Here is a 13,312-nt window from a genome sequence, read left to right on the forward strand (position 1 = left end):
AAAAATACATATTTGGAAAGTAGACTTCAAGCACTACATTTTCTATTACTGAATTTTTTCAAGAATCATCCTTTAAGTGCCTCAAATATTTAGGTCAAACTGGACGAAATCGAAAAAAAAAGGGGAAAAACTTCCACTTTTCGGCCAAAAAGGGACACAACTTCTTGCACTTACCCCTACAAATCCTTTTATTCCCCCTTACACATCATATTTCAAAGAAATTCATGATCCTATTCCCCCAACTTCCCATTTGCAACATTCTTATAGTCGTGGCTTTAATATAATAACAAAACAAGGTTTTAGAGGACAAGGACTTGGGAAATTTGAACAAGGAATTTGTGTCCCTATAAACCGTCCTACACAAGATACTAAAGAAGGCCTAGGAAGCAATACTCCTCTCTCTATGGATGAATTTTGTAGGCTTGAAAATTTCAAAAATTATCTCCAAAGGCAACAAATCAAAAGAGCCTGCAAGAATGCTTCTTCTTCAAAACACCCTTTTTGCTCATTCCATCAAACACATGATCATAATGCTAGCAATTGCCCTGATTTTCAAAAATCTATTCAAGATGGCATCAATAGTGGCAAAATTAGAATCATGGATGATAATACTTCTTCTTCTAATATTCTTCTCCTCCATGTCAAGAAAATGAATTAAAACACATTTATCATCCTAAAAGGCTAGCTACGAGAATCTATTGGAGATTGAAATTTGATAAGAACATTTCCTTTCCTTCTAAAAACCAAAACAAGAATCTTAAGGAAATACAAGGAGGAATATTGCATTTTTCATGATTCATATTCACATTCTCTTGGAAAATGTTATGCATTTAATAAATTTGTTCAAAAGCAATATGATCATGCACGAATTTCTTTTACAATGGATCTAGTTGTCTTTCTTGACATGAAGATAGTGTCTTAGCACTTCTTTTCTTTTCATGTTGCTCTTCACCTTTTGACATAACTAGCCAACTTAACTGGGGGCTCTTTATCATTTGTGGTGGTATCATTTCAATTCTAAATACTTTGGGGTAGCAACATGAAGTTTACTTTCCTTCTCTTCTCTATGAATATTATTTCCATCTTTGTGCATTATTCATTATTAGATCTCCTTTCTTGCATAGAGTTATTCTTGTATGAGCATACAATTGTTCTTTGGTTTTCCTCTTTTCTTGAAGAGGAGAATCTTTAATGGGTAATACACTTCTTCTCTTTCCTTCATTCTCTTGGAAAACTTACCTCTCCTATGGTTTCGGTTATTCACAAGTATGATGGAATGGTCTCCTGTGAAGTGCATGTCCCTTCCTTGATAGGATTTGTTCCAATAGGAAGGCACATCACTTGAAAATGATCACCATTAGAAGATGTGTAACGTTTCTCCTTGTTCTTCTCTCTTGGGGGGCAAGGATTCCACTCCTTTCTATTTCTTTCTATCTTATTTATCATTATTTCCTTAGGGGCTGCATTTTTCATATATGATTATCATTTCTTACAATGGTATGTTCTTATGATTAATCCTCTTCAGGGAATATGTTATTCTCTTTCTCTCTTTTCTTAGAGAATTACCACTTCGTGAGACATGTATTTTACATATACTAATGTCTTTTCTTGCATGCATTCATTTGAGTTCATTGTGCATTTGCTTATGTTTAATCTCTCTCTAGAAGATTGTGTAAGCTCTTCTCATTGTCTCTACAGTTAGGGGGCAATGATTTATCTATCTATTTCTCTAAGGATCCACCCTTTCCTATGATGGGATGGTGTGAGTTTTATTACTTGATGTTATTCCTTGTGTGAAATCATTGTTGTTTGCTCAAGGGTTTCTCTCTTATACAAGAGGTGTAAGTCCTTGACTACAACCTCTTTCACACTTGGTAATGTACATCTATAATAAATTCACCCATCTACATTGGGATAAAAGTGAGTCATCCTTCATCAAGAATCCCTTTCACCTAGCAATAGGGGGAAGGATTGAATTCTTGTTCTCTCCTACACTTTGTTCTAGAAGATGTTGTATTTGTCTAAGATAACTCCTCTTGGAGGTAGATGCCTTTTGAGAAAAGATCTCTTCTCCTCCAAAGATCTCTTTTACACTTACAACAAGATATCTCTTTTTTCAACTTTCTTATCCTTGCTTGAAGAGTATTCATTCTCTTGCTTGGATTTATGACATTGTTGCATGGTGGATATCTTCTTAGTGTCAAAGAAAGGTATCCTTGTTCAACTTTCCTTAAGATATCAACATTGAACAATGTTGACATCTTAAGGGGGGGGCACCCACACTGCTCCTTTTGTATTATATTTCTCTTGCGCATTGTTTCCCTTATACAACGAGTCATTCTCAAAACCAGAGGGGAGCCTCTTAGAGCAAGACGTTGTCACTTTTTACTTGTATAGTGGGTCATTCTCAAAACCAGAGGGCAACCTCTTAGAGAAAGATGTTGTCACTTTTTCTTTGTATGGTGGGTCATTCTTAGAACTAGAGGGCATCCTCTTAGAGTGAGATGCAATCACTTTTTCCTTGTATAGTGGGTCATTCTTGAAACTAGAGGGCAGCCTCTTAGAGTGAGATGTTGCCACTTTTCTTTTATATAGTGGGTCATTCTCGGAACTAGAGGGCAGCCTCTTAGAGCGAGATGTCGCCACTTTTCTTTTATACAGGGTGATTATTCTTGGAACTAGAGCATAGTCTCTTAGAGGAAGATGTCAACGCTTTCTTGGGATTTTTTATACATCTTATACAGGTTCTAGAATACTTAGGTATAGACTCCTATGAGGTGCTTAGAACCTCACTTGCACACACGCACACGAGGTTGAGTGGAACTAATGACATTCTCACCCTCCTGCCTTACATGGATCACCTAGATAGACTCTGGAGTCTAGTTTTCCATGTCCTCATTTTCTCCATGGATCACCTAATTCTAGGGGAGAGATGTCCATGGTTTCCTCTTGTTTGCCTTTCCTCTCATGGATCACCAAAGTGTGTATTCATGTCCTCTCTCTTCTTCCTCTCATGAACTCATAGTTTTACTATTGATGGTTCATGGATGATGTCAGCTTTGCTCTTTTATGTGATTATTGGTGTTTATGTGATGGCATTGGTCTTTGTGTTTCAATTATTTGTTGGGACATTGGAGTATTGAGGTCTCTTTGGTTAGTTGATGAGTGGTCTTGTGTATTTTATCTTTGTTGTGTGTCTTTTGTGCTTTGTCTTGTTTTGTTTGTCCTGTTCTTTTTGTTTTGTTTTGTGTGCTCTTGCATATGTTCGAGTGGGTTAAGATCCTAAGATTGGGGGTTTTTGTTCCTTGAGATTAGTGATGTCTTATACTCCTTATTTTATTGCTTTGTGTCCTTCACCTCCCTCTCTTTCTTCTACTTTACCGATAGTGTTAGCATAAGCCATACTCCCGCTAAAGTGGGGGCTAAATGTAGCATCATAAAATTGTGACCCCCAAAAATTTGACTACATTTTAGGTCCTCACCTATGCATCTGTATCTCCTCGCTTGATTGAGACCCCTCTTTGTGCTTTCATTCCGAGTTTCCTCCTATTTCAGCCCTTATACTGCCTTGTGACCCTATCCAAGCCCCAAAATAGGGCAGGACAGGGGTGTGGCACCCTAGTCCCTCTGGGATAGAGGCATGGAAACCCTATCCTTCCCCTTTGAGGTGGCCCCAAAATGGGTCCATTCAGTCCTATAGTATAATTTTTTCTTCGAGGATTTACAGTCCTCTTTGTCGGTCTTCAATGGGATGAAAATTAATCCTCTAGACATGTGTAAAAGGAGACATAATTCCCTCATTCGATATACACAAGATATACATAAATAATAGAAAATAAGTGAAATGGCATCATCAAGCAATCAAGTCTTCAAGCATCCATCAAGTTTTCTTCTTCATGTGTCTTCTTCATTCATCCATTGGAGCAACATTACAACATTCATTTCCAAGCATGTGTGTGTGTGTTAGTTTTTTGTCATGTTACATGTCATTTCATACAACATTTATAATTACATTCAAGAAACAAAACAATCATCATCAACAAATTGCATATATACAAGGCATACATTTCCATCATTTACATTTAAGAATTTGCAATTACTTTCTCTCAAGGTTGATTCCTCAATTGGGGTTTGACTAAGGAAAAACCCTATCCACAACCCTTCTCCCCTTCTTTTGTGTGTGTAGGTTGCAGTTAAATAGCTGTAATTGAAGGTTTGAGCTTCATTTGCAGAGAAGGAAAAACCCTTTTCAGCGCATGGATTTTTTGAAGGACCATGTGCAGTTTCAACACGATCCTGACAAATTTCCTCTAAATTTGCAGGGCAGATCCGTATTAGTCTTGTATGCCTGAAATGTGGTATCAACCTGCAATAGGGGAAAACACTTCAAAGATACACATGAAACATTGCATTAGTGTTTTATGGTAAGAAGTGACTTTCTTCCAAATTAATGTATGCCTGGAATGTGGTATCAATCTGCAATAGGGGAAAAAATCTCAAACATACACATGAAACATTATGTTAGATGTTAGACATCAAAACAAATCAAGTTAAATGAATCTAAATTCTTTAAAATCATTCCATGTTCCTCTATCTCTAAAGATCCTCAAGATTCAAGGTGGCCCTCACTTGGAAGAGCACTTGATCTCTTGGATGACAACATAGAGAACGAGATTGAAATGATTCTAGGATCAAAATGGATTCAACTAAGATCCTAGTGAAAGCTAAGATAATGGATTAAGATGAGATGTAAGATGCAAGTCTAAATGCTCAAGATGATGAAGATTAATGTAGGTTAATTCCAAATTGAAGATTAAATGCTACTAGATGAGTTAACTAAGCTAGAAAAAGATATGCTGAAACTAAAATGCTATGAAATGCTTGATGCGTGAAGATGACTTGGATGAGCTCCTTGACATGCAAAAATAACTATCAAAAAACTTGATATCATGAATGAAGAATGAGAGATCTATTTATAGGGGAAATAGGGAAATGGATGGTTGAGATTGAATAATCTCAACAAGAGCTAGGATTGAAAGCTATCAATCCATGTGAGGGATTCAATCCAATCCCAAATTGACAAATGTCACCATGAGCGGGCTTGAGAGAAGATGGTGGTTATCCTAGGAGGTAAGGTTGAGTTAACCATTAATGAGGAATAAATTTGTAAGAATCTTTTCCAAATTTGGGGAACTTTGTTGGATAAATGAAGTCTTTAATTCATTTAAAAGGCTTTCTTCTGAATTTGAGAAGTGACCTCCTCAAATTTGGGGAAAGGATATGATTAAGTGGGTGAGGAAAAATAGGTAATTTTGGTAAAATAAGATTCATTTTAGCCAAAATAGAGGATGCAACTTGCATTTGTAGGATTTTACAAGTGGGGGATTTTAAAATAAATTTGGATTTATTTTAATGCAAAGGGGAATGGGGGACAAATTTGTAAGATTCCTCCCAAATTTGGGGCACTCAACAAGTTTGTACATGATTAAGTGGATAAATGAAGTCTTTAATTCATTTAAAAGACTTTCTTCCAAATTTGAGAAGTGATCTCCTCAAATTTGGGGAAAGGATATGATTAAGTGGGTGAGGAAAAATAGGTAATTTTGGTAAAATAAAAGATTTATTTTAGCCAAAATAGAAGATGCAACTTGCATTTGTAGGATTTTGCAAGTGGGGAGATTTACAAATAAATAATGATTTATTTAAATGTAAAAGGGATTTTAATTAAATGTAGATTTAATTAAAATGGGAAAGGGGGGAAATGGAGATTTTTAGCTAAATGTGAATTTAATTAAAATGTCTAGAGGGGAGATTTAATTAAATGTGAATTTAATTAAAATGGCTAGAGGGGGGATTTAATTAAATGTGAATTTAATTAAAATGGCTTTTAAAGGGGGGATTTAATTAAATGTGAATTTAAATAAAATGGCTTAGAGGGGGGATTTATTAAATGTGAATTTAATTAAAATGGCTTAGATAGAAGAAGGGAAATATTAATCAAATCTATAGGCTAATTAGAAGAATAGGGATAATTAAATGTTAATTTAATTAATTGGAAGAATTAGGGATAATTAAATGAATAAAATTCACTTAATTTCTTGTGAAACTTTTAGGTGTCTACGAGTTTAAATATCTCAGATCCGAAGTTACAACACGATCCTAAACCGGTAGCTCCTCATTTCATCCATTTTATCTCCCTTTTCTGCATAGTCAACTCTCCTATTTACAAAAGAGGGAAAATTGCATTCTAACCCTTACAATCCACTTGTAATTCATATTCTTATTCCCTTTGGATTTTGATCTAGTGGATTTGAGCCCCTCTTTTGTATGTAAATTTTCTTCCAAGTGAAAATCATCCCAGTGACTTCCTTTCTCTCTCCTAGGTGAGGAGTCACTAGGGTTCAATTTTCCACTTTACATGACTATCATAGCCTTCTTTCTTAGATCAATGACTCTACTCTCTTAAATAATAAAATCATCTTTCCAAGGTATTGGGATATGATTTGGAGGGCATTTATAGGAATAGTAAGGAAAATATGGTGGTTGGCATCTCATTCAAGAAAATGATGAACAAAACTCTCTCTTTTTCTCTTTCTATTCCTACACCCAAATACAACATGCCAAGAATAGTTCTAGGATCTACCTACTTATTTCATTTTCTAGCAACTTCAATAGGATGCAACAACAATTAAAAAATACACTTGTGAGGGGGATATTTATCTTGAGATACAAGAATTAAGTATATCTTTGCAAGTTAACATCTATCCCTCAAAACCTATAAATCTTAAAGAAATTCATACCTCTCATATTATTGGTCAATCCATATTCCTCAAGACGAGTATAAAATATTAAAGGACTCAAGTAGGAACTAGGACATCTAGTCTTGTGTGACTATGTGTGAAACATGCCAACATATGAAGAGTGAAATGATTAAGCCACCTTACACATTGCTTCTTCTCCCTATATTAGTAGATGATGAGCTAATATTTTATTGACTTCATTGAGTGCCTACCCAAGTCCTAGGGAAAACTCATTATTTGAGTGTTTTTTGTAGGTTGGAGGTCTCACTATTGTGTATTACATCATCCTTTCATTAGGTTTTCCAAATTTTTAGTGATCAAACTTACCAAGTTGGCTTGGTAGTGTACAATAAATATTGTGATTAATATTAAAACACCTACAATAATGAAAAGGAAGTCTCCCATAATGTAGATGTCCAAACTAGCTACAATAAACAAATTTTAAATTAATATATGCTAGAATATTTATGGATGTGTCCAAGTCAACAAGAATTTGAGAAAAGATCATGTAAAAGAAACTAGAAGAGTCTTTATTTCTTATTGAGAAATTTCCCATGTAATTATCAATTTCTTGAAAGCATAAATCAAACTAGAATTGGAGTAAAGGACCATTAAGGTGAACCCATATATAGTATAATAGTAAATGATTAGATAGTGAGATTAAAAGTAGGATGCTATGGTTTAAGCATGTACACAAATACTAGCTCAAATTCTAGAGATAATTATAAATAATAATATAATTTATCTTCACATTACACAATGAAAAACTACAAGAACACAACTAAATAGCAATATTACCTTTCATAATGGGCTGCTAGAAACTAGTGATCTGCTTGTACAAATATAAAAAGGTTGACAATAGATAGTTGAATTTTCCAATTAATCTATTTAAGAACAAGAAATATTTTCTTTCAATTAATTAAAATTTAGCATAACTAAAATTCCAGGACAAGGGATTTACAAGGCACATCAGAGAGGTTTAACCTTGTGGGTGATTATATTCTCGTCTCATAAAACCCTAGCATGAATGTTAGTAGCACTTGAAGAACCAAGCTTTTTGTTGAAAGTTCCAAGCTTAGATAGTAAGTCTTAGAGATGGGAAGGAATGACATCCATGTTTCCCATATTATAAATTTCATTATAATCAAAAGTAAATATTTCTATGACAGACTCATGGAAATTAAATACACCTTATCCTAAATGTGGACAAGGTTGTCAACATCCTTAAATGAATGTTCTACCTAGAAGGGAGGGCATTGTGAATTTGAATGAGCTAGATCATATTGTGAATTCTCAGCTCCAATGCAAATAACTTTTTTTTTCTTTTTTCTGGAATAACACCCTTCCTTACTACCCTAATCAAGCTTACCATTGGTGAATTTTCATCATCGAACCATGCAAATTTATTTTGCAAGCTAAGAATTTTTAAAAGTGGCCACATTTCAAAATAAAAAATAATATTTGAACTTTAATTCGAATTCAATATAATGTTTTCACACAATATTTGATAGTGTAGAGTAGCTTAAATGTCTTTACATCATATCCAATCTAAATAAGCAAACTTCTTATGGAATTTTTACCTTGGAAAGGGACTCTACCAAGAGATACCTAGAAGATGGAAAACAATCTTATATATGTGGTTTTTATTATATTTTCGAGGTATTTTACTTTTATAAGTCTTCTAGAATTTGATTTTTATTTAAACAATTACAATATAGTTACAATTAAAAAGTGGTGAATTAATATTAAATACAAAAATTTTAATAGCGTAAATAATCATTCATTTTTATTTATGTTAATTATTAAAAATTAGCTATTATAAATTGTGTTTTTTTATTGTAATTATAATTTGAGAGTTATTGATTTTTATAACAAGATTTATAACTACTTTGTAATATGTATTGGTTATCTAAATATCCATATACTTTTAAGCATCAATTATTTATGTCACATGTAGATAACACAAACAAAATAAAATTTATAACTCACAAAATAAAATTATAATTATCATTTATATTTGTACAATTATATTGAGTACTCAATCTTACATTGGATCACCAAAATCTCCTTTATTATCTTTTTATAAATGTCAATATTTATGAAACTATCAATCAGTAATCACATAATGTAACTTCATTAATTCATAATTCTGAATCAAAAATATTTACTCCTAATTTTTATAATAAAAAATAAAATTCCATTTATAAAATTACAATTACTTTATTTATTTCACCACTCATTACCTTTCGAAAAGCTGCTGGAAAGCCTTCACTATGCTGCCCTCTTCTCCCATCACTAACCATGCCTCTTCCACTTTTGGAATGTTTTTGCTGGGTGTCCAAATTTTATCTTGCGTTGAGTGAAGCCAGGTGGAACCTTGTGTGAAAACACCCACCCATGCCCATTTTCCTTCACCCAATTCCGTATCAAAAGATCCTAAAAGTCTTATCGAGTTCTGAATAAAGACGCCACTTAAGTTGGAATTACCAGAGTCAATAATGAAACATACTATAATGGCATTGACATTGGCGGAACTCTCGGGCCTCTTCAATTTCATGGCAAGTCCATATTTGACCACTGGAGAATAGTCAACAACAGAGAGATTTGGCAATTTCAAAAAAAAAAGAATCGGACATGCTATTAATTTGACTGTCATCAAAGCTTATCAAGCAATTTGTTAGTGACTATTTCTTTTTTGTTTTCTAAAGGTTGCCCTTCATAGAGGACAGGGATTCTTGTGTTGCTGGTTTTAACCACAAATGCCAATTCCACCAAATGCCACACTTGTATAATATTTGCAAACATACTTCCCGAAAGATTTAATATGATGGAAACCAGAGATTTAACTAGCAAATGAATTCTACAAGTTTGCACTACAGCAACGACAAAAAATTCCAGCAATGAAGATTCAACTTATATTTGCAATTCAAAATCCCTAACTGGAATACAATGACGACTCATTGGGCTCAATCAAATGTAATCTTATTGGATATAATGATTATAAGGCATTCATAAAATGGATCAATTGAAAGGATACATCAATTAGATATGTTGAGAAAGCTTTAGAAAGTCATGAGCAGGTACATTTAGCTATTATAAAAACTAGTGACCCCTCATAGTCTTTGCTAACATCCTCTTTGCCTGCACCAAAGTGGAAATTTTTGGAACGCGGTGTGAACATCCATCAAAACCTTTGAATACCTTTAAAAGGTGGAGAACTCAAATTAGTCGTGTATCTAACCACTAAGCTACATGAAGGCAGTGTTTGCTCCTCCAATAATGTCAGCAATTTTATTGTCACACTTTGACATGTAATACATATTCAGAGCATACATTGTTGATACATATTTGGAATGCTTTTGGGCATTTGCAAACTTTCGATGCATCTTTATGTTTGAAACAATGATTATGAGCTCAGGAGTTTCGTTCAAGTCTTTGAAAACACTAGAATGACCATCAAGTGAAAGCTGTGATAAGGCTGCTTCTATGCAAATTAAAATTTCTAATTTTCTCTATATCTTCTTGTTCTGGCTCAAGAAGGAGGAAAGACCAAATATCTCCACCTTTTATACAGACCAGTTCGATGTTTTCTATTCCAAGGGGGAAAAATGCCCAAGGGGAAAAATGCCCAAGAACTCCTTTTTTTAGCTAGCAGATTTTTGTAGTGTTCTTTGGAAGTCTATTTGCTTAGTCATTTATTGTGTATGTTGAGGATTACATCAGTTGGCGTGTGGACTATGGAGTTATCATCGGATTTTTCTTAATAGCTTATGCTGTATTCTTAATTGAAACTCTTATTTATAGGCACAAAGTTATGAATTGAAGCACTAGCCATGGCTTCTTCTGAAGCTCTAGGCAGTATATCCCCAAGCTTGTCTGATATATTTGTACCCAATGATTTATTATTATAGGGCATGTTTTTGGTTGCAGATAAAGATGCAAAAAAGTAGAAGCAGTTGGTACTATTGTATCAAAGGTACTAGTTGTCCAGGTGCAGCAGGAGCAGATAGATACTTAGACCATCAAAAACATTTCCTAGGTCATAATTGGGTTTTCCAGAAATGTTTAAAAAAGGCTGTCATTGAATACAAATTCAGAAAGAAGTTTGTTTAAGCAAAAGTCGTTTCATTTATCAGGGATTAAGGTCACTCCTAACACAAGTTATCACCCACGGACTCATGGGGAAACTGAGATTGTTTATGTGGGTGGAAGGATACTTAAAAAATTATATTTCAGGACAACAAAAGACTGAACTCAATGACTATTTGAAAGAGTATTGTTATAAAACCTCTTATTATATATCTATAAATGTCACCTTTTATGAAATTGTATGATTAAGAAGCCTCTAGCTTCATTGATCTTCTATTTTGTAATAACATAGTATTAGCCGAAAAATATTTCGGCAGGGCTAATGAATGCTAATGCTTGACGGGCTAAGGCTGATTCTGCTAAAAATTGAGGTGGACAGAAACAAAGAAAGCAGACAAAAGAGTAATGGTAATGGTATATTTATAAAGGATAAAGTAGCGAGCGAACTGCATAATAAAGAGTGAGTGAATAATATTTGTCTTCTAAAAGTGCAAGTAAGAAATGCAGAGCATATTTTGACTTAATAATAAAAATCTTCATAAAATATGAAAATAGCATGCTAAGCGCACTAGATCTGGGGAGAATTTTGTGGTTAAAGCACTGCTATAAACACCAATAAAATTCATCAATTTACCTCAAAAACTACATTGATAAAACATTATAATGTATTTGTTTCTTTCGCCGACTTGCTTGTTAATTCATTTGGGCAAGGAATCCTTTTGCATTGCAGATGATTCTCTTTTACTTGGGTTTTGTTAGCTTTTTCCCTCATCTCTCCGTTTTTGTCTAATTTTACAATCAAAACAACTATATCTGACAAACCAAAATGAAGAAAGACTTAACTGAATACCGATTGATATAACAAACAAAGGGACAATAAAACCCCCAAAAGAATTATTTGATAAGGTAAATGCAGGAGGAATATTATTTTATACTTACTCCTGATTGTTAATAATGTAGCCGGTGAAAAAGGAGGCTTTGTGGAGTGCCCATTTCCAGTGTTGAAGCTGTTCTGAGCTGTATCTTTTCTTCTTTTCATGCTCGTCGCTGAAGAAGAGGAGCAAATGAATAAACTAAGAATAAAAAGGGTCCAAATGCATGCTAGTGAAGATTTGGAAAGATAAACAGGGAGGCAAGCTTTGCACCTAAAAAGTGTCTAACATACATGCTAGTAGCAAGTATATTAACTATTAGTGATGTTGCCAATCGAAAATGAAATGATTTCAAGTGCCCGTTTCAATACATGACTCACAGTATTGCTAAACAGGAGAACAACAGTTAAGAATAAATTGAACACAACTCTATTTTATGTAACAAAAAGAGGGACGAAAAAAAACATTGAGAATATTTGATGATAGCATTTGAGGTGTACCTGCTTTCCATTTCATACTTAGACAAGGCATCCGCATACCTTCCTTTTCCTTTGATCGCCCATCTTAAAGTAGCCGGATCAACATGATAGAAAATGGGGATAATTTTTGTCCCAGTTCCCAACATAAATGCCAGTTCGGCTAAACACCAGGGTGACTCCGCATAATTCTCAGAAAAAATAGCTATATGGATTGACGCACTACACATTGCTTCTTCTAGAGCTCTAGGAAAGAAATCCCCAGGCTTTAGCTCATTTTTATCTAAAAATACTCTAAATCCGGTAGCATGTAAAGAAGTGTAAATACTGTTTGCCACCGTGTGTTTGGTATCTCTCCCATGATGATTTATGAAGACATCATAGGGTATCTGTTTCGTTCTCGATAAGAACTCAGCAGAAGTAGAAACAGGAGTAGGTCTGGCTATTATTAAGCCATTAAAAGCGCTTACTTGTTGGCCGGACGCAAGAGGAGCAGGGAGCACAATTCTTAGGCCATCAGAAGCATTTTGTGGGTCATTGTTGGGTTGCCCCGCGGTGTTAGAAGAAGAGCCTGCCATTAGATACAGATCTAAACAAACAAGAATGCTGATAAAAGTAGCTTGGTGTTTGCAATCCTACAGACTCTCAACCGATAAATTGAGGCAGACAGAAACAAGGAAAACAAATAATACAGGTATGCCTGAAAGACAAAATGCCAATGTCAATGGTGCAGTGCAGAGCACACGGAATTGAACTTCATACTAATAAAGAAAAGCCAGCAGAGGATTGAGTGGATAAGATTTGTGGCGGAAAAGCAGAGGATTTAGTCGATAAGAATCTTGACTAATAAAGAAGAATGGGCAGAGAATTGAGTGGTAAGATTTGTGGCGGAAAAGCGAAGGTGTACAGAAGCATCTTTTTTCCTTTCACCGACTTTGCCGACTAAACCACGTGAAAGGCCATGTACGAGTCTATTTCGTAAGCATTTAGTCGATAGGAATGTTGACTTTGGGGAAGCCCGCTTTGAAAAAGAAAATAGTGTTGTAAGGTCACAATTGTTAAAATATCATATACC

The 13,312-nt window shown here is 34.4% G+C and overlaps 1 protein-coding gene across 1 annotated transcript; it reads right to left on the bottom strand.

The window, feature by feature from the left end:
* Positions 1–9,419: 9,419 nt before the first annotated feature.
* LOC131034882 (toll/interleukin-1 receptor-like protein) lies at positions 9,420–13,080 on the bottom strand. The gene is made up of 2 exons (XM_057966487.2): positions 12,262–13,080; positions 9,420–11,936 (listed from the first exon to the last, which is right to left on the bottom strand). Exons 1-2 carry the CDS (start codon positions 12,813–12,815, stop codon positions 11,825–11,827), a joined length of 666 nt encoding a protein of 221 aa, XP_057822470.2. The 5' UTR covers positions 12,816–13,080; the 3' UTR covers positions 9,420–11,824.
* Between the last annotated feature and the right edge of the window lie 232 nt (positions 13,081–13,312).

Source organism: Cryptomeria japonica, chromosome 10 (assembly GCF_030272615.1).
Source record: "Cryptomeria japonica chromosome 10, Sugi_1.0, whole genome shotgun sequence".
In the NCBI taxonomy this organism is placed as follows: Eukaryota; Viridiplantae; Streptophyta; class Pinopsida; order Cupressales; family Cupressaceae; genus Cryptomeria; species Cryptomeria japonica.